The 22,304-nt window shown below is 33.8% G+C and overlaps 2 protein-coding genes across 2 annotated transcripts; one reads left to right on the forward strand and one right to left on the reverse strand.

The window, feature by feature from the left end:
- Positions 1-2,841: 2,841 nt before the first annotated feature.
- Positions 2,842-4,694, forward strand: LOC133314610 (mediator of RNA polymerase II transcription subunit 21). The gene is made up of 4 exons (XM_061516109.1): positions 2,842-3,132; positions 3,402-3,479; positions 3,716-3,767; positions 4,261-4,694. Exons 1-4 carry the CDS (start codon positions 2,926-2,928, stop codon positions 4,335-4,337), a joined length of 414 nt encoding a protein of 137 aa, XP_061372093.1. The 5' UTR covers positions 2,842-2,925; the 3' UTR covers positions 4,338-4,694.
- A 2,348-nt stretch (positions 4,695-7,042) lies between these two features.
- LOC133314575 (protein ALTERED SEED GERMINATION 2) lies at positions 7,043-20,155 on the reverse strand. Its single transcript, XM_061516066.1, has 20 exons — positions 19,953-20,155; positions 19,690-19,758; positions 19,151-19,228; positions 18,034-18,168; positions 17,845-17,952; positions 17,550-17,678; positions 16,439-16,554; positions 16,240-16,357; positions 13,284-13,389; positions 13,069-13,214; positions 12,762-12,929; positions 12,540-12,650; positions 11,434-11,545; positions 10,699-11,048; positions 10,219-10,309; positions 9,228-9,323; positions 9,075-9,145; positions 8,858-8,985; positions 8,164-8,278; positions 7,043-7,369 (listed from the first exon to the last, which is right to left on the reverse strand). Exons 1-19 carry the CDS (start codon positions 20,022-20,024, stop codon positions 8,191-8,193), a joined length of 2,292 nt encoding a protein of 763 aa, XP_061372050.1. The 5' UTR covers positions 20,025-20,155; the 3' UTR covers positions 7,043-7,369; positions 8,164-8,190.
- Between the last annotated feature and the right edge of the window lie 2,149 nt (positions 20,156-22,304).

Here is a 22,304-nt window from a genome sequence, read left to right on the forward strand (position 1 = left end):
GTGGTTTCCACAGCTTTATAGGATAGGTACAAATATTCGTGCAAAACTGGCTGCAATAATATCTATAATTCAATTGGCTTTGGTGAGGTGCATTGTATATGTTGTTTGTGAAACTGCGTAGTGGATCCTGTTGTATATACATCGAATAAATATATACTTTAGTACATACAAAATATTATTAATATTATTTTGGATTCAGAAAAGTTGTTGTTTTTATTAATTAGTTTTGAATTTTTTTCCTTGATACTGATTAATTTTTTGAAATTATTCAATTCAGCAGTCTTAATAAACTTATTAATAAATTTTCAATTTTTAAAATTAAAACAAGAAATCAAACAAGAGTGTTTGTATCATTTATGTCTTCACAAACTGACAGAACCTAAAATGTATATTACCTTAGGGGCTTGGAGAAAATCTTCGAGCGAATAGTAGATTAGAATTTAAACATCAAGTTGTTCACATGACATGTGAGTATATAATAGGAACCAAAATAATTGAATGGCTGGATCTAGAGAGTCTCGTCCTCTAGCCAATAACATTCTCAACATTTCATGATTAATTTATCAATAAGTTATTTAGAACTCTAAGTCCTATTTATATAAGTATTTAACACAAATTAACCACCTAATTTTCTAACTAATAATAACTACTTACACAGGTTAATACCGATGACTTACAATTCATGTTAATGTATAAGTTAACCTCATTTAAGTGTAACTGAATTTAACAATATATTAGAGAAATCTAGGGGTAACAAATTTTTTGAAAGCGTTTAAAAGCCGAGTGTTGAATTAATTATAAATTACTACGTAGAAGTGATACAAAAGAAAGACTTCTACCTCAATATAAGTAGTCAGTCTTTGTATTTATTTCAAAATATTTGTTTATATTGAAAATAAAAAAATTGCAAAATTGCAAATTTTTATGTATTGACTGGATACACATCAATCGAAAGCCACCAACTAAGTTTTCATAATCGCAAATTTTTAAAATATAATTTAAAATTATACTGCAACTATCACCTTTTTTCCATTTCATTTTGTTGCTCAGAATGTCCCTATTCAAATTTAATTTAAAATTGATTGAAAAAATTACATAATAAAATAATAAATATTTAGGTGATAATATGCTGGTAGTGAATGTGTAATTTCGCCGTATTGTATTTTATGTTGTTTTTTTGTTGATAATTTTATGTTGTTTTTGTTTTTATTAAAAATTGATTTGAGGGCTAATAATCATTTTAATTTTTGACTATTTGTAGATTTTTTTTTGAGATAGCTTTTTAATAATCTATTTAATTTTTTAATAATAATAATAATAATATTGAGATTCAAATCAATAACTTGTATGAATTAGCTAAGCTCCTACTAACCTATTAATTGATGTCCCTACAAGCCCCTTCCCTCTGCCCGAGCATTGAGGATATGTTGGGAAAAAATATTATAGATAAGTACTAGCTAGGTTAGGTCGGTAGCATACATATATATATATATATATATATATATATATATATATATATATATATATATGTGTGTGTATTATTATTATTATTATTATTAAGTAGATTTGGAGACCGTGACACTGGGAATGATGCATCAATCATATTGGTGGACAAATACGCAATCAGAAATGAGCTATGGACTCTGTGATGGTGTTATAACTTATAAGTTACAGCTTAACCGCAGACATTAGAGCACTGGACCAGAATGCACGATGGGGAAGAATTGTGACGGCTCTTCTTGACGAAACGACAAGCGCGGTTGGAAACGTAAGCACAATATGTCCAATATTTGCCATGTCCACACCTCGTTTGTGCTCGACATTTTACATCTTCCATTTACATCTAACATCCTACACAGACACAGTATAGTTAAACCTATTGTAAGTGTTTTCAAAATCTATATATTGTGGTCTTTGAACCTCTTTTCACAATGATTTTATTTAAGAAAAAAAAAATACTAGCAGTATAACATTTAATATATTTTAATATAACATTTTATATTAGTTTTATTAAATAAATAAATTCTACTCTTAATTCATAAAACTAACACGTCACTTGATAATAAAATTTATATTAAAAATATAAAGTGAAATGAGTTGTCCCCATATTTTTATGGGGAAGGATCCGTTTACAAATTTTTTTTACAAATTTTTACAAATTACACTATTTTCTCCCGAAAGAACATAGTGTAACTAGTGTTCTCCCGAAAGAAGATAATGTAGTTTGTAAAAGAAAAAATTTATAAATATAACATGTCCCTATTTTTATTTGATAAAGTATATAATCTGGATGAAAGCTAAGGGAAACTCAGGGTCTGTTTGATTGTGTTCTGGTTTTTTTGTTCTTAAAACTGTTTTGTAAAATAGTTATGGAAACAGTTATTTTCTATATTTTTTTCTTTTTGAAAGTTAAAAACCAAAACAGAAAACAAAAACAACTCAGACATGTTCTCTAAATTTGATTTTAAAAACAAAAAAAAAGCAGTTATAGTTTTCAAAACATTTTTTACAAAACAGGTCTTACCAAACAAGTTTTTTTAGTTTTTTTGTTCTGAAAATTAAAAAACTGTTTTGCAAAACAGAAATCAAACATAGCCTCAATTTTGGATTTTTGTTTTTCTAACATTTCTGTTTGTGGCCCGGGAAGAATTATTTCTCCAGGGAAAAATTTCTGAACTCTCTTTTAATTCCTTAAACCAAAAAAATGTCACCAGTTGGGCTAGCCCAACCAATAATAAATTGAGGCCCAATAGTACCAATGAATGGAATTAATATGCAACGAAAGAGGAGGGAAAAATAAAATAAAAAATAAAAATAAAAAAACCCTAAGTTCCTCATTTGTTCAACCCTCTTGTGGATTTTTCCATCAATCTCACTCGCATTAATTCCAAGAACTTGTGTGGATTCGATATTTGAGTTCTTGTAATGGATATAATCTCTCAATTACAAGAACAAGTTAATTTGATTGCACAACTATCTTTGAATACCGTTGGTACATTGCAAAGGGATGCACCTCCTAATCGGCTTTCTCCGAATTACCCTGAACCACCGCCACATCCTACGGAGGATGGGGCTAACTTTTCCGAACAGCCAAAGCTGATGAGTGCTGCATTGGTGAAGGCGGCAAAGCAGGTATCTGTAATTTAACTAAGGAAACACTTGCAGAAAAAAAAAAACAAAAAACTGATGATTGTCTTTTATACCAAACAATGTGTGAGATCCAATTGCATGGTGATTACTTGTACATTTCTGGTTTTGAAACTTTTTTATTTACCCTGATTTGGTATAAAGCATATCAGCGATTTGAGTCTAGCTTATATAAAGTTTTTGTCTTGTTCATTTGTTCCTTTATCCTTATTATGTATCCTGCCCCCCTTTCTTGACTATTGATTCTTCTACAGTTTGATGCATTGGTTGCAGCGCTTCCAATATCTGAGGGAGGTGAAGAAGTACAGCTCAAAAGGATTGCTGAACTACAGGTATGGAATTCACTTCACAGCTCTCCGAACTTTTTTTTTTTTTTTTTAATGTGATTATTCGATTTTTGTGGTTTGTGAAGGTTAATCTGATGAGGAAATTAGTTACTAGGAACTAGAACTTTGAATCTGCGTATCCATAGCTTTACTTGTAAAAGGGACTGTGCTTATTTTTGGTAATGGAACTGTAACTGACAGTGCTAATGTTCTTACACTGTTTCTGGATTTTACCTTCTCAGGCTGAAAATGATGCAGTAGGCCAAGAACTTCAGAAGCAATTGGAAGCTGCAGGTTATCTCCAATCTTCAATCTTTTTCCCTGAGCTTTTGGATTTGGTTTCATTTTGATTTCTATAATTCTCTTCTGAACATATGAAAGTTTAAATTCATATTAAATAGAAAAAATTTGTGTAAGATTTAGTATCCAGAGGCGTAATTTTCATATATAGCAAACAGCATCCCTGTGGTCATTTTGAGGAAACTATTAGAAAATGATGTCTTGTATAAAGCAACTTCTAGGCTGTAGTTATTCACATGGTAAATAGATGGCCTGTATCTGTGGTTAGCCTTGTATGTAATTTTCTTTTAAATTCAGACTCTTAAAGTAACAGGGTGTTGTGATGTGGTTTAACTTGTTATTATAAGTGCTACGATTTTGAGCAATAAACTAGTTTCATGCTACTTTAGATATTAGGATGTTTTGAGCAATTGCATTCGTTCTTGAATTTGATAGAGTGTAAAATAACTTTGATTTCCTAACATTATCTCTGGGTTCTTGATGTCAGAGGAGGAATTAAATCAAGTTCGTGAGCTGTTTATGCAAGCGTCAGATAATTGTTTGAACTTGAAGAAACCTGAATGAAGAAAGTTCTTATTTAGTTGCTTGTGTTCATGGTGGGAGAGATTAGCACTTTGGTATCTGCATGCCACAACTTCATCACTATACTTGACATGAATCTGCAGGAGGATTTTCCATAGAACTCTTACATACATGAAATAACTAGATTTTTTATGTTTTAAGTTGTACATGTCATGCTCGTGACCTTTTTGTAGAAACTAGATTAATTAGTGATATGATACTTGTAATTATTTTGCTCTTCCCGAGGAAAAGACTTATTTCACCCAACTTTGTACCAAATTTCGTAGTATGTGCCTATGCCTGTGTTCCCAGTTGATTAGATGAGTGTTTATTTTACATAAGACATCTTATAGTGTTGTGATTGATTTAGAGTAAGGAGACCTCTTCGTTTCATACCAAATTCTCTCCTTTTCTAGTTTTAAGTTTATATATTTACCTTGAAACCTCGTCCAGAAACAGCAATCCCCACACATGCAACACTCATGGTTGGGTTGTCCTGTAACGTCAGTTCCTTTGCTTGTCATGTTTTGTAGTTTCTGTTCCGTGCGAGAGAGGAACAGAAGATAATTGATAAATGGTAACACGTTTTAGTCTCACCGTGTTTTGTAAGTTTGCTGCCTAAACAAGTAAATGCCACATAGAAAGTTAGGCTAAAGATGTAATAGGTCATGTGTTAACACAAGCACTTTTGTTTATCCATTCAAAATAATTTTAATACGTGAGATGAGATCTCGTTTTATATAAAAAATTTGAGAGATTTATTCGTTGATTTTCTCTTGTGGAGACGTTTAAGGAGAGTGATAAGTCAGATAATGACATTCTTTCCGAGCTAGCTAGCCTTGTCATATAGTATCCGGTCCTTTTCCCTCCGTAGTGATAATTCATCCTGGTCTCATTGCCTCGCAAGAGAATGGTAGATGAAGATTTCTATTGCTAAATGAACCATTACAAGGGGGAGTGCGGAACATCGGTTAGACAAAAAGGCTACGTGGAATTCGGAGAAACATTGTCTGCGGTAAAACCACTACCTACACTCTGCAGTTCAACGTTTGAGAGAAAAGAAAAATTGCATGGTCAATTATTAGATTAAGGGTTTGTTTGGTGGACAGGATAGGACAATGGTAGGATATGATATGGGGCTGATAAAGGTAGGATATGATAAGAGGCTGATAAGCTAATATCATGTCCTTTGTTTGATGAGCACCTGATTAACAATCTGACAAAATTATGTAAAAGGAGAAAGAAAAAACAAAATATAATGCAATATATACAAATATATTGGGTAGCGTAGGGATATATTGGGTATCCAATATTAGTATCCTATCTTGTTGAATCTTAACTCAGCTCTCCCCATAGGATAAGAAATCATGTATTGGATAAGATAAAACGAGACAATAAGATAAGCTAATCATATCCTATTGACTCACCAAACAAGAGATAAAAGTAGAATATGATAAATTATTCTATCCTATCTTCTTTATCAGGTGCTCCAAACAGGCCTTAAAAGTATATATTGTCCTTATTGTCCGCATATTTTATTGTATAACTCTACAAAAGAGAAAAGAAAAAAGAAATAAGGAAGTAGCTCAATAAGAAGGCCGTTAAGGGGTTCAATGGGATCGTCTCAGCAGTAAAAACAAATTAAAACCCAAAACCAAGAGAATGTTTGGCTTTAGGCTTTTATTTGCTTCACCTACATGTTGTATAATTGAGCACAGCATTAGAAGCCACATGTGGTCAACATTCAACATCTGCACTTTGTGCGAGTTCATTAAGATATGATATTTGCCCTGTACCATACTATCATCACTTCTTCCCCTTTAGTCTTGACCGACATAAATCCGAGTCATATACCCGTCTACTCTGAACCCCAAGTTATGGTTGCGCTACTAAACCTGCTATAAGTTTACAACCGTTTAACGGCTGATTGACCAAAGTGATTTTATTTTTATTTAAAAAAAAAATAAAAAAATTCCAATCTAATCTACTTTGAAAATTAGTTACTAACTTATATCACTAAAACCAAAGTTAATCACGTGTAAGAAGACCCTCCAAAAACTCAAATTTTACGGACCTAATTCATACTCGGCCATTGGCGGACAAAATACAAGAAAACAAACGAACCGCTGGAGCTTCTGTGGATGGAGAGGACGTCGAGGTAAGTGGGCATTTTCGATTTGGAAGCCATATGAAACCTGAATCCGAATGAAATATTATATCACTAATGTTGGATGAATCATATTACAAATGCTGTCTTTTAAAATTATCTCACTAGTTTACTGCCGAAAAGGAGTGAGTGTCTATCAGTAAACCCAACACGTGCCTAAACATTTCTAGAAGTTCTACCAGCTTTCTAGCATGAACGAAACCTACAAAACTGATCTTTTGTTCATGTGGTATGGAACAGAGCAATGCACTAATTGCAATATTTAAAAATACAGTTTTAAGGCCTAAATTTTTAGCTTTACTAATTTTGGAAGATAGCCAGTATCCAATAAAATAAAAAATACAAGAAATCGTAGGCAAAAGCATGCACGTCTAAGTCTAAAAATGCTCTTCCGAATTGAATGCCAAATAAGACGAAAGTTTCTACCTGCGATTCAAACATTGTGATTTGTGAATTTGTAAGACAATTTTTCACCGGTAGAATTCAAATACAACTACAGTAAGAAACCTAAAGTCCAAGAAAAAATAATTATGATACCCACATTCAAACAACCAAAAGGATTTCGCTGGATCATCGTTTACTATACAGAGATCAAATTTAATAATATTTTAATTCAGACACCACCTTTTACTATACATAACATTAATATCAGCAACCATGACAACTAGTAAATCTGTACAAATTTTTCTTTTAAAAAATCATTAACAGTTTAGGAAATAAATCCAGGATTTATTTTCAATGTTCCAATTTAGTCTCTGCGTCCTTAAAATGCCTCCCATGGTCAAAGCTCCCTCATAATGGCTTCCCATCAATGTCATCCCCACATCACTAATCAGTCCAGATTCATAAGCACTACAGAATATAGCACCTGCGATGATACAAAAGAACAAAGGTGACTCTTATAATTCCAGTTAAATACAAACATAAAAGCACGATGGTTTCCATATCAGGCCGCAAGACACGGGAACTTACTAGAAAGGATAGAAATCTCGTTTGACATTTGTACAGCAACATAGCCAATTCAATAAGTCAAAATTAAGCCTGCTCTCTAAACATCTTGGAATCAGCCAAATTTGAAGCTTCATCAACTAAGCAGGCCATTCATAATTCTACGCGTTGTTTCTAAAAATTGATTTTTATAAAACATATTCTGGTGTTTGGGGATCAACGGATTCCTAGTTAAGTAGTGTAAGACTACATTTATGTAATGCGAGTTCAATAAGATACGAGTTAGCAATTTTCCGCCAGCAGGTAACTTTCATTTGACAAATTAAAGCCTTAATATTCTCTAAATTTTGCCTATTCTCTTCCTCATGACTCTAATACCTAATCCTAACGTTTTAACCGGTTAGACTACGAACCACCCATAGTGTCTATAGTCTGATTGATCTTTATAATGTTGTCCGGTTCAACCCTGGTTGAGCTGTCAACTTTGTCAGTTGAACCATTCAAACCATAACCCAGTAGTTTTGCCGGTTCAATTTTTGAATCATTAACACCAAATAATGAGGCTCTTTTCTTCATATCGAAATTTCGTTGTCACCCCAAAGGAGGCCACGTGGGGTGTATTTATGATACTAATAGCTTCCTAATTATGTTTATACAAGAAATCCGAATATCAACTTGTATTGTACCAAGTGAAAAGAACAAAGTACGAGTTACCAGCAGCAGATCAGAATTAGCGAATCTTTAGCTTTGGGTGCATTCAAACGGGCGCAAGCGCAGCGATCCTTCGGGAAACTCATGCATTCTAAACGGTTCCAAAAGCTCAAAGGGCCTGCGGAAAACACAATTACTTAACGGAATATATCCTAACAACACTCTTTCTGGAAGCATCAAGGGGAAGACCATTTAATTAACAGATCAATGTAGCGCAGAAATAGAGGAAGGATGGATCAAAATATCATGCCCAATTCACAAATAATGACAATTAAATGGAAGACATTAAATCAAACCCTCCTAGTCAATTGCCTGACGTGTATCACCTGGGTACAATGTCCAGATTAGAAGTGTAGCCTATATTATAAGATTAGGATAAAGCCAAGGAGCAGTGATCAAATTAGCAACTTCTGACTCCATAGAGTAGACTCGCAACATTAAGAGTGGAATAGTAGATTAGCTCAACTAATATAGAAGTAAAGTTGGACATGTTAGAGAGTATGACTCCCAACATTAAGAACAGAATGATAGACTGAAATGTAAGTCATGCTTATTGCCAGGCAATGTCACCATCAAATTTATTTCTAGACAGGCTTGCAAGGCATTATGCTTATAATAAACTACCTGAACATTAAACCAGCAGCATAACTATATCCCTGATATTCCCATATCAAATAGAAGGTTTCATGATCCTTACAGGATAGTATCACGGTTACGGGATAATTTTTGTTGATTGCTCTCCATAGCAAGCAACACATCACCAGTTTCTGGTCCTGCTGAACCACCAGCTACAGAAGATGGAACAGGAGCACTTGGAGTCCATATCTAGAGTAATTCACCACCAGAAAGCTTTCAGGGGTTGAAATTTTTATTAACCCGAAAGATACCATGAATCATAGAATCATCATTCTCACCTTTATTGTGCTATCAATCCCACTGGTTGCCACAACAAAATCAAACGGATGGCATTGTACACAATTTACAACTGTAGAAGGAAGAAACATATAGCTTCAGAAAACCATACAAGAGAGTACTAAATCCGATAACCTTAGGGAAAACAATGTTACCGGATTCATCACCATTCAGCATTTTTATGAGTCTACCAGTCCGCTTTTCCCAAATAAACCATCTGCCATCATCGCTTCCACTGGCAACATATTCACCTACAAATAAACAAGTTAGACGATCTTAAATATGAATAGCAACTATGGGTGGACCAATTGTTAACTGAAACTCACCATTTACTTTCTAAAGATGAATAATCAAAATGAGGATATTCACTAATGCAGAATATAAGAGCACTCATGCCAAAAAATACGACAAAACCATATTTTCCCGGTGGCTATGCATATATCATACAAACCAATCCTTTTCATTTCCAAAGAAGATATTGGCATTCAAAGTAAGAGAAACAACTCAAAAGAAGATATAATTTCATCTACTTCAAGGGAATCGAATTTTTATTTTATTTTAAAGAATAATATAAACCATTAAAAAAGCTCTCACCCAACACCTTAAGGTTTTGGGTTGAAGTGATTCTTTACATGGTATCAGAGCTTCAGTGACCATAAGATCACGAGTTCGATCCTCACCGACCCCCCACTTGTGGAATTAAAGAAGCATAAGGTAAACCAAAAATTAGGCCTATGCAATAATCCACGCTTCAAGCCCAAAGGACTCTTGCGTGAGGGGGAGGGGGGATGTTAGAGAATAATATAAACCATTAAAAAAGTCTTCACCCAACACCTAAAGGTTTTGGGTTGAAGTGGTTCTTTACACTTACCATGTAAATGAAAATGTAAATGTGAAGTGGTTAATAATTGGTATTGAATTAATTAAAGCCAACTCTTTTTGGTACACACATACATTTATCCTTGGCAAACTCCATCAGGGCAAGAATACCATGTGAAAATAATATAGCAACAAAGAGAGAGAGAGAGAGAGAGAGAGAGAGAAACAAAATATCTTGTTTTTACAATGTGTGTTCAGTATAAAACAATATAAAAACTTTTAACAGCTGAATCTAAAATTTACAAAATCATCTATGAAATACTATACCTCTTTGACCAAGAAAATTGGCCTGTTTTATATCAGTCCCAACATTGCAGTGGCCGATAAATCTCTGCTTCATATCAATAGCTGCTTCAGGCTGCATGATTAACAAAAGAGTAAAAATTATCCAAAATGTATTAGTAATTTATGTTTAGCATAATAACAAAAACAACATCATCAAAGAATAGAAGCACCAACATGAAGCAATAAAAAGGTCTTACAAAAAAAAAAACATATATCTAAAGAATAATGGAAAGTTCTTCTACAGAACTTGAAATATGAAGGTTGTTCCACCCTTCCCACATAACATGAATCATTTACAGTTTAGGATTATGCATTGGAACCAATAGAAAGGAAGAAAAAGAAGCATCAAATGAAACCATTAATCCCAGGAAATAAACTTAGAAGAAAGCATCATTTTTTGGAAGGATCATATTGATGAGAAAGCAAATAATAAGAATGAAAGTCAAGGATAGAAATGTAAACCTGATAAGCCGCTCTATTGTTCTGTGATGATGATGAGGGCGATTCACAAGAGCCATTTGCACCAGCATTTTCTTGGGAGTCACCTCTTCGATGAATTCTAAGATTTAAACTCCCATGAAGAATATTTGATTCAACATCATGTCCCTCATCACCAGATACTGATGTTTCAAAGTCCAACTCCAATTCCTCATCATAATCGGAATCATCCCTCTCTGATCTGGGACCATCTTGTGAAGCATCACTATTAGCCTCCGAACGATAGAGTATGTCACTCAATGATAATATTCTTCCACCTTGCCTGTCAAACCTTGATACTCCATCATTCGTCTTACTATTTTTCTCAGCTTCAGCTGGTTAAAAAACAAACTAGTTAGATACACATAAAATCATAAGAAAAAAAGATATGGCATGTAACTTTCTTATCATAAAAAAGAAATATTTGGAAATCAGATTAATTATTGTGTATCAAATTTTAGCAGTTTTGGAGATACAGTATTAATCAATATGCTAATATCAATGGCCTTCATAAGAAAAAAGTGTAGCATGTTTCAGTGAGCTCAATGGGACATAAACTGTTTTAGGGGAGGAAGGCAATTCACAAACTTCATTAACAAAAAAGTAGAAGAATAATTATTGATGAATTTTCACATACATGCATTCAGAAACAAAAATGTAGCAATTCAATATAGACATTCCTATAATTAAATCCAGACATGAAACCCATCTTATCCATACCTAAGGCAATATCCTTCTTCACATTCTCCACTCTTTCTGCAACTTCAGATTTGGATGGGGCCAACAAGTGGGAAGCAATAGCAAAATCCAAAGCTTCTTGATGTTTACCCAACTGCAACAAAATAACATTTGGAATTAAGTATAATGGGTTTTTGAACTGAATGGACAGGTTCTGCTATGAAAGAGTATGCTTGAAGCAAACCGATGGCATGAAAATGAAGTTAAAAAGACCCATACAAGTCCCTCAGGCCAAAAGTCAAAACATAAATTCATAGATAGTGGTAGCTGATTTATCAGAAAATAAACCCCTGAAATCTCAAATTTCTTTCAGAGCTTATTGAAATTACATACAGGCACTATCTTTCGCCACAGATCATATCAAGCAGGGTTAATACCACAATTTTTTCTTTCTTCAATCAAAATTTTCACAGATAAACAGGCTTCAACCTACTCTTTGATTGTGCTTTGTTTCTTTCTGGATTTCTATGATCTTCTGTCTCTACGCTTTACTTGGTATTCTGTAATCTACATAAAAAAAAGTTGAAGTGTAGATTCAACTATCATGCTTCTCACCTCTAATGTCCAATCATAACTGCTACCGAAATCGTATGTGTTCAAGATAATTCTAATGTAAATAGTTCTCTTTTAATATTCAAATTCCCCTTCCCATCTCCACCTCCGCCCACAATCCCTCTTAAAAAAACTTGTGCATAGAAGAAAATATTAAGAATCGAAGTCAATGACAGGTGCTTCTGCTTCAATTATCTCTCCATTCTCACTACTGCAGCACCTTTATGAAACTCAAATCTACACACGCATATAGAGAGAGATATTCTCAAAACGAAACATAAAAAAATTAAAAAAATACACAAACTCAAAGAGTCCCTCCATTATTAACTTCATCCATATGAGCACACTTCCCTCTTTTCTCTTTTATGGAACTTTGGTTTCAATCAAACAAATATTACATGACCCTGCTAATTTATCCTATTTTAAATATGATGCTTAATGCACTTTGACAGATTCAAAAACCAGCATGACACATTTTTCAACTAAGATTCAAAGTAAAAACATCCAAAAAATGTGGTTCATACAACCAAAATTACCTGTGACAATGCTTCTGATATATAGTAAAGTGCTTTATAGGAGGAATTATCAATTTTCCTAGCAGCATAGCAGTCTCTTATAGCCATATAAGCATCGTTTTTCCACTTTCTCTGGATAGGGGTGGAAATTTCAAAAACATATTTCATCAGGAAAAAATAAAAATAAAAATCCAAACTCAAAGAAAAAATGCTTAGACCCAATTTGGCAACATTAAGCAGAACCTTAAGCAATAGTGCAGCACGAGTACACAGGCATTCATGTTTTAGCGCAGGTCCAACAATATGACTGTAGGCACTCAAAACATCATTACAAGCCTCAATTCCATAATAGGGAGTCCCCTCGTCCAAAGACTTCTTAGCATATTTTATTAGTTTCCTGCACTTGTCAAGCTGTGAAAGCCAATTAGTCAACAAAATACTATCAAAACAAAAGAAACATGCTCCTAGTTACACCACAGAGCTACAGAAAACTCATTCCTAGACAAATTACCAGATTTAATATAAAAGAAAAAAAGCATACACTGCATACCTTTGCAGCAATGTTCTTTTTAACAGGAAAACCATTTGGGAAGACATTAGATACAAAAGGCTGCAATTCTAACCCATTAATTGTTGGAGAGTAAGTCATCATCTTGGAAACATCTCCTGAAGTATATTGCATCTCATCCATTCCATCTGCAAATTGCAAGAATAAGTATGACCTTAACAACCTTTGTAGCATGAGCTCAATGTAAAATGCTTTACCATGATTTACATTCATCAAGTAAACATGCTCTCCACTATAGCTAAGGAGAACCTCACATCCATCAGGACTGAATGTAACATGAGTTAAGTGCAAGCTTGGATGTCCCTGGAAGAAACAAGAAACAATTTGAGTGCAAGAATATCTGGCTTAAAGTAGCAGAAAGACTAACATGTGCATAACATGCCAAGGAGGAAAATGGGTGAGAGAATATGATAACGTAATAACTTATAGCACCTACATTATATGTGACATTAGGTATGCAGAATGGAAGATTCACATTACAAACCACATAGGTTTGGTTAGGGCGTAGGAATTACTAATGATATTTCTGACTGCAACATTGTTTAATCAACATCAACACCTTTATCCCAAATTAATTGGGGTCGGTGATAGATGAACCCAAATGAAAGATACAAAAAGATTGAAAAAAAGAAATATAAAAGTAAAAATAAAAATAAAGATAAATAGAATCGTAATAATATATATATAAAAGTAAAAAAGAAAGGGAAAAGAAGAAGAGGGGGAAATGGAGGGAAAAATGACTAAAAAAGGACCATCTGAAACATAGGAATAACAACGGGTCTAACCCTCCACCATGCTTATAGCTTTTCTCCATTCCGTTCTAAGGCATACCGTCCGTCAATCTATATCCCACTCTATTAAATCTTGTTTTACTACCTTCCCCCAACTAAGTTTCGGTCTACCTCTACCTTTTTTTTTGTTGAGCTCTTGGTAACAAACTTCTGTTCTTACGGGAGCATCCAGGGGCCTTCTCATTACGTGCCCAAACCAACTCAATCTATGTTCTCTCATCTTCTCAACCACCGGTAGTACTTCTACCTTTCGTCGAATATCTTCATTTCTTATCTTATCTATCCTCGTATAACCACACATCCATCTTAACATCCTCATCTCTGCTACTCCCATTTTATGCTCATGTTACCTATGTGCTGGCCAACATTCAGCTCCATATAGCATTGCAGGTCGTACTGCTGCTCTATAGAATTTTCCTTTTAACTTAAGGGGGATTTTGCGATCACACAAAAATCCAGATGCATTACACCATTTCATCCACCCTGCTCTGATTCTATGATTTACATCCTCATTAATCTCTCCACCTTTTTGCAAAATGGAACCTAGGTATTTAAAAGCATCTTTCTTGGGTACCTCTTGACCACTTAGATGCACGGGATCTTGGTCTACATCTCTTACCAGAGAAAACTCACACTTCAGATACTCAGTCTTGCTCCGACTTAATGTGAATCCTTTAGATTCCAAAGTGCTTCTCCACAATTCAAGTTTTCTATTAACACCATCTTTGCTCTCATCAATAAGCACAATATCGTCTGCAAAAAACATACACCATGGCACTTCCTCTTGAATATATTTTGTTAGTTCATCCATTACTAAGGCAAAGAGATAAGGACTTAGAGCCGACCCTTGGTGTACACCTACCGTGATAGGGAAATAACTTGATGTTCCGTTACAAGCTTTCACACATGTAGTAGCCCCATCATACATATCCTTGATTGCCTTCACATACTTTGATGGTACCTTTTTCTTCTCCAGAACCCACCATAAAACTTTCCTTGAAACCCTATCGTATGCTTTCTCAAGATCTATGAACACCATATGTAAGTCCTTTTTCTTTTCTCGATATCTTTCCATTAGTTGTCGCATCAAGAAAATGGCTTCCATGGTACATCTCCTGACATAAATCCAAATTGATTTACAGAAACCTTGGTATCTCTCCTCAAGCGATGCTCAATAACCTCTCCCACAACTTCATAGTATGGCTCATGAGCTTAATGCTTCTATAGTTAGAACAATTTTGTATATCTCCCTTGCTTTTGTAGATAGGCACAATTCCCATTACTGCAGCATTGTTTAATATGGAAATCAAATTACTATGAATCTTGAGTTCTTTTCCCAAAACCACCTGTATAATATTAACAACACAACCACTAACCCCACCATGGCTGCCACTACCACAGCCACAATGCCATCGATCACCTCCATGGCCACCACCACAGCCATGGCTGTCATCGCCTTCATGAATCATGACTGTCACCATGGTTACCAATACCTCCCTCAAGACCTAAAAATGCCCATACCAACAGCAGATGTTTGCATCTTAATGGAACACAGATGGATCAAGAGTGCACAATACCATCATTTTGAATTATGACGAGGATGCCCAATACGTGGGAATCCAACATAATAACTTACCCACTTACCCCTCTAGACTGGAACAGAATTCCCGATTCTGTGGGAATATTGCATTCCTTCAACTCACACAGAACAAGGGTGTTTGACATTCCAAACCTATCATTGACAGGAAACTTACAGTACTTTACATACCAAAGACCACAGATATCTTATCAACAAGATTATTTATACCTATGATAACATGCACTGATAGCCGATACTTCATTCAAGTATCATATATAAAGTTTGATAAAATTCATAAGAGAAAGAAACATGCTTCAGCATAGGTGAGGAACCTGTACAAAAAATAAGAATCCTAACCCCCACCCATTACGAGTTACACTCCAAAGGAAAAGGTAGAGAACATAAGTTAACAGGAAGATATGAGTTTTTGTTTTACATAAAAGAAAAGCTTTTATCAGGGATAATAAGGAAAGAAATACAAGAGAAAATGACAATATATCCACCCAAAATAAACCAAACAATACAGAAGCCAGAAAAACAAGAAAAGTCCATCAATAAGCAAGGCTTGACAAATATTCAATTTTTTGTTTTTGTTTCTGTTTTACAAGGTTTCCTCATCCTACTTATTGCATTCTCTTTCGCCTCTTAAAGAATTCTTCATTTTACCCAAAAATTAAAGGAGTTGTGATATCCCCCTTCCCAATACTTAACAGATTAAAAAAGTGACTGAATATAAACACTTCAAAAGCGGATAATAGTAGATCAGTAAAGCAAAAGACTAACACGATCAGAAAGATGCATTGGACAGAAATAATTAACACAAGGAGGTGGTGACATTCTTTTCCGACAGGAGCTCAGAGGGGGTAACATCCTCCTATCATATAATCGTGCAAAGGCATCACTGCAAGAAGTAGAAAATCTAACATCAGTTTGGAATAGAAAAATGAATTAAATTAAATATAGCATCACCAGAAATATTTACCTCCCACCAACAACGAGCAAATGTGGTCTAGTTGAACTAATATCACAAGATTTTAGAGCAAGGACTTGTTTAGGAGGATCAGCAAGTGACCTTTTAGCTCCACTCCGTAAATCAAGCTGACATGAAGCATCAAACATGAAAATCAATAAATGAAAAACACCACGGATTTCAGATTTAGAAAACAATGATCATAGTTCATCGTCTTCCTGACTAACTTTCAGATGAAAAAAGAATTACATTATGGAAACACTGTTGACATCCTAACTATCTTCTCTACGAAAGTCATTTAATTTCCAGAAGATTAAGAAAAGGCATAATGAGAGCATTGGGAGATCGAAGATGTGACCATAATATCGAGCATAGAGATGTTTGTAAGTTCTCATTATTGATTTCCCTTGAGATGCCTTGGTGATATAGGTTTCCAGTGTGCACTTAATAGTTTTAGGATGTAAATGAGCAATAATAATTAATAATCCATGATAGTTTGAAAAACCAGGAGAAATATCGGTATAACAAGAACATGTTGAATTCTTACCATTGCTACATGAAGAATAGAAAGAAAAGTTCAGTTTTTTCCCCTCCCTCCATCCACGAGCATCTTTCCATTTTTTTTAAGAACTAAGAAATGCATAATTAAAAGGAAAGCATTTTTTATAAAGAAAAAAAAAAGGCATCAAATAAAATATTTTATCACGAGATTACATCCAGCAACATCCTAGAGCAGGTTCCAGTATAATCCTACAGTCCTACTACCTTCCACGTTAAATTATAGAGAAATGATTATAATTGACATTCGACAAGCAACCAGCAATTGAGGCAAGTTTCCATTTAATAGAATACAAAAAAGCTTATTAACCAGATCAACATGCCTCATAGGCTCATATATGCTGGAATGGATGCCTCTGCAAATGCTCTAACATAGCAGATAAACTAATCTACAGCAGTATTTTCATTGGAAAGTTTAAATATTACAAATAATGACTTATCCACTTGCACATGTAGGAAATTTCAAATACTTAATCCAACTCCAAATGTTCATCTGCCAGAGAAGGTTCAATTGCATTCAAAAATTGATAAGTAGAAATGACTACAACTGAATTAAATCACTTACTAGAACACTTCGACACTCTTGTTGTGAAGATCCTGCTGGAGGACAAGAGGTACCTTCCCGATAATCATGCTGTCTTATGGTCCCATCTTCACTAGCACTCCATACCATATTGGGGTTTCCATTTTCAACCTGCAAAAAAGGAACACAGATGACATGAAAACTTACAGGTGCAGATTAAATCAGATATTCCCACATAAACTACGTTTGATTTCCTTTACCACACATGAAAACTTACATTGATGTGACATTCTTAAAATAATGCTAATTTAGGATTTTCTTAGACCACATAACTTACAGCCAGTTTCTTGACTCTTCTAGAATGGCATTGGTAATGTGCTGATGGAGCAATGGCATTATCACTAGATCCTCTCCCACTTAAGTGAGACAAATTAAATAACCGGACCTGCCAAAAGGAAAAATATATGAAATTAGAGAATTATATTCCCATTAACCACGAAAATAATTGTATGGATCATAGCATTACTTCAGCATCTCCAGCTCCAGAAACTACAAGTTCATCAGAAGTTTCTGGTACAAACTTAGTGCAGAATATATTTGCAGAATGTCCGGTGTCAATTGAATGCAAAAGTTTTCGACCAGAATAGCTCCAAATATTAATCTGCAAAATTTCATGCAAATCTCTCAATCTGTTTGCAATCTTTTAAGACTGAACTCATCAAACTAGTCACGACTTAATAAATTTAAAATATAAATTTCAAAATATATCAGGCAAAACAAGACCCAAAGCAACCAAAATTTATTTTCAGTAGTTTCATGCTTCATGATCAACCTCTCTACTTGGTTCAAAAAATAAATCATAACTGTGTGAGTACAAGAAACAAGCACAACACGTAGAAGAGATGCCAAAGTCTCTTGATGAAAGCAAAAGGGAACTCGCAAACCCATTTAATCATGGAAAAGTAAACTATGTTTAAATTCCAAGTATAGAGGAAAATTTTACAAGGCAAAAATCTATATGAAATAGTATATCCAATACTTCCATGGACCCAAAAATATGTCTAGGATTATTTCTCATATACTTATACTCCAATAAGAGATATATTGTTAGGACCCATTTGCAAAGTATGGGACTTGGAGTCCCACATTGGTTGTATGGGCAACTAATGCGACTCCCACCCTTTGAGCTAGCTTTTGGGATGGTGCATTTCAAGATTCTTATCAAATAGTATCAAAGTCTTCCACTATGTCTCTCGGTTGCAATCGAGCGGTGCGGATGGTGACACTGGCATTGCAGAGTTTGCCTAGGGCTAATAAAATACTAGCGGAGAACCGGCCGGCATGAGCGCCGGGGCTGCGGAGGGTGGTGGAATATTAGGACCCATTTGCAAGGTATGAGACTTGAAGTCACATATTGGATGTATGGCAACTAATGTGGGGTTTATAAGGCCTTGGGCACTCCCACCCTTTGAGAAAGCTTTTGGGGTGGTGCATCTCAAGATTCCTGTCATATATTTTCCAAAAAAAAGAAAGAAAGAATCTCCCACGTAATATGTACTAAGTTTTAACATTTTTTTTTCTGTTTTACATCTTAGCTACCATCTAGTGTATGTACAGATAAAAAATATAAAATTGTGTCATACCCGTGTATCATCTGATCCAGATATCAATAACGAACCTTTGGAATTCCAAGCCACCGCATTAACGCAGCCAAGGTGGCCCTGTTCAAATCATGAGCAGAAGGACAACCAGGGAAAGGCAACAAACAAAATGAGGTTCCATTGAATCTGAATCAGGGTAAAACGCACAGCAATTGAAGCAAACAGCTATAAGCATTGGAAGAGAATGTAGTTGCAATCTATGGGAACGTAATGGCAGCATTTTTAACAAACTGATATTCAAAAAGAAAAACCTTCATTTACACAAATTTATTTCAACATGCATAATAGCAAGTGCTAAAATCAGTTAAAAACGAGGACCCATATGCAAATACCGCAAATTTACAATAATACAGTAAATCAACAATGAAGAGCAGAACATTACATAGCAGATTGGCATTTCTTACTTTCAAGTGCGTGAGTGTGTTGTTTGATGAATAATAATTTCGAAGAATATTCCCATGGATGCTAATTCTACTAATATAGTTCCACGATACGCTAGTAATTTTAGGCATCTTACCAACCTCTAACTCTCTCTCTTGAGAAAGCCTCCGAATCAACGAGGAGTGTGTCTGAAGACTATGATTAACATCCTGAACAAAAACAACAGTAACATTTTCTTAGTCAAAACCACACGACATGACAAAACATCATGGGTTTTGTCAAAATTATGATCCACCATATTGAAAATCAGAATTCGCAAGCTAATCTTAACTATTAAGCCCTTTTGAGTTTTCAAAAAAAAAAAAAAAAAAAAAAACTGAAAAAAGAAATCGAAGAAGAATACTAGACGAGTGTCGAAATATCGGGTCTCGAGAATCTTGTGGATGTTGCCATCGCGAAAAGGAAGAGAATCCATTGCAGAAGAAGAAGTTCCCAGAAATCGCCTGTGAGAAAGTTAAAGTAACCACAACTCGATCGCCGTGAATGACATCAATACCAGCTGAGGCGGTTACACTTTATAATCCTCTGCACATACCCATACCCTTTCTTTCTTGCTTCTCTTCTCAACAATTCCTTTTTTGTTTATTATTATTAATATTATTAATTTTTTACAACTTATAAATCAAATTCTCAATTACATTGATTGATAAATATTGTAAATCTTCATAATTATGATAATTACAATTATAGTGTGAGATTTGTTTTGGTAATTCAAGGAGTGCGAGCGTGATATGTAAGCACTCCTGATCAGTGCAGTGGCTGTGCATGATTGGCTCCGACAATGTTATGTATTGTTGAGGCAAGATTATGATTGTGAGAGGCAAAATTATATGTATTTTTTTTATTTTAATCATGTAGATTAAAATAAAAAATTATATAACTAAATGAAAATATTCATAATATACGGGCCAGACGGTATTAATTAATAATAAAATAAAATATAAATATTAATAATAAAATTAATTGTGTTGATTGTAAAATAAAATAATTCTTATTAATTATATATCGATATAAAATTTAGATAGATATTGAATATAATTGAGATTGACTAAAATATAATATGTATTTTATTAGGTTCTAATTTTATTTTATTTTGGTAAACAGGTTCTAATTTATTCTGTAGTTAATTTTCAAATTCTAATTTTATTTATTATATGTTGATATTTAGATGTGTATTTATTTGATATTGGCTAGATAATAAAATCAAGTTTATCATATTCAAATCTATTTTTTAATTAATTTTTAATCTAATTATTTTATTTTATTTATTTAATTATTATATATTAATATTTAGATAGGCCTAAAATATATTGACATTGATTAAAAAATAAATTATTATATTATGTTTAATTTTCTTTAAACAAGTTTATTGCTTGTATATTTGAAATTAATTAAAATAATATTGATTTTTAATAAAATAGGCAAACAATAATGAATAATTATTGTAATAATATGATTGACGGTCAATTTCACCATGATGATTATGTACCGTGAGCAACGTGCACAACGAAGTACGGACACACAAATTTTTTTTAAAAATGCGTGTCAAATATGTGTCGAACATTGATACATTCCAACACGTATTTTTTAGATTTTGAGATACGTGATTAATGTTTCGACACATTTTTTTTAGGTTTTAATTTTATTTTACTAACTAAACATAAAAATAATAATTTATAAATCAATTTTTTTCTGTTATCAAATTTGACGTGAAAAATTAAACATGTACGAAAAATTATTATTTTTTATGTTTATGTTATGAAATTTTAATATTTGATTGGTTATATGATTTATTGTAGGGCTGTTATATTTATTAGATATAAATTATATTATATATATTAAAAATATTATTTAATATTAAAACGTGTCCTAATATGTCAAAATATAATATTTTTAAAATTAATGTGTTAGCATATCGTGTCAATCTATCTGCAACATACACATGTCACCTGTGCCTCTAAGCTCGAGTTTATTGCTTGCCAATACCATGTCATCATATCTCTGTTTTTATAATTTTTGTCTTTATTCTCATCGTCTTTTAAATAATAGAAAACTCTTACCAGCCCATGGATCTAATACCCATTGTCACCATGGGCCTAGCCCAACATAAACACAGCTTATAATCTAACTTCATACGAAGAAACCATTATTCCTATTTCAGTTATAAAAGATTTACATTTAAATTATCAGGACTCAAAGTTTTGCAAGCTGAGCTGGAAATTATGACCGTAATACCAGAAAAATCAAATTTTATGTTAGCCTAGCATGCAATTAGACGACCCATGTGTACACAAGCGATGGAGAATAACCTTCTTTCAAACTATTTCCACTTTTGTCAACTAAATTTCGTAAATATAAATATCAGGAAATAGAGACAAGAAGAACCAGAATATAGTGTGTGAAAAGTGATGTCTACTTAACAATTGTCTCCTTATACATCCCCTTTCGTCATTTTATTCGCGTTTTATTCGATTCCTCAGCCACTAAACTTGCTAATGGAGACATTAGGTATAACGTGAAGCACGCCATCTTCTTAGAGATGTAGTAATGGCTCAAAATATTCAGACCAACTCTATCTTTCGTAAAAGTAACTTATTGTTCTGTCCTCAGAAGGGAAAAACATGCATTTTCATATTTCAGATTTCGTATGAGGCTATCCTTTTGAGGAATATATGCCAGCCCCATCAACGAAGCC

Source organism: Gastrolobium bilobum, unplaced genomic scaffold, assembly GCF_033153095.1.
Source record: "Gastrolobium bilobum isolate Gb01-03AN ecotype WA unplaced genomic scaffold, APGP_CSIRO_Gbil_v1 utg24763, whole genome shotgun sequence".
Taxonomy (NCBI): Eukaryota; Viridiplantae; Streptophyta; class Magnoliopsida; order Fabales; family Fabaceae; genus Gastrolobium; species Gastrolobium bilobum.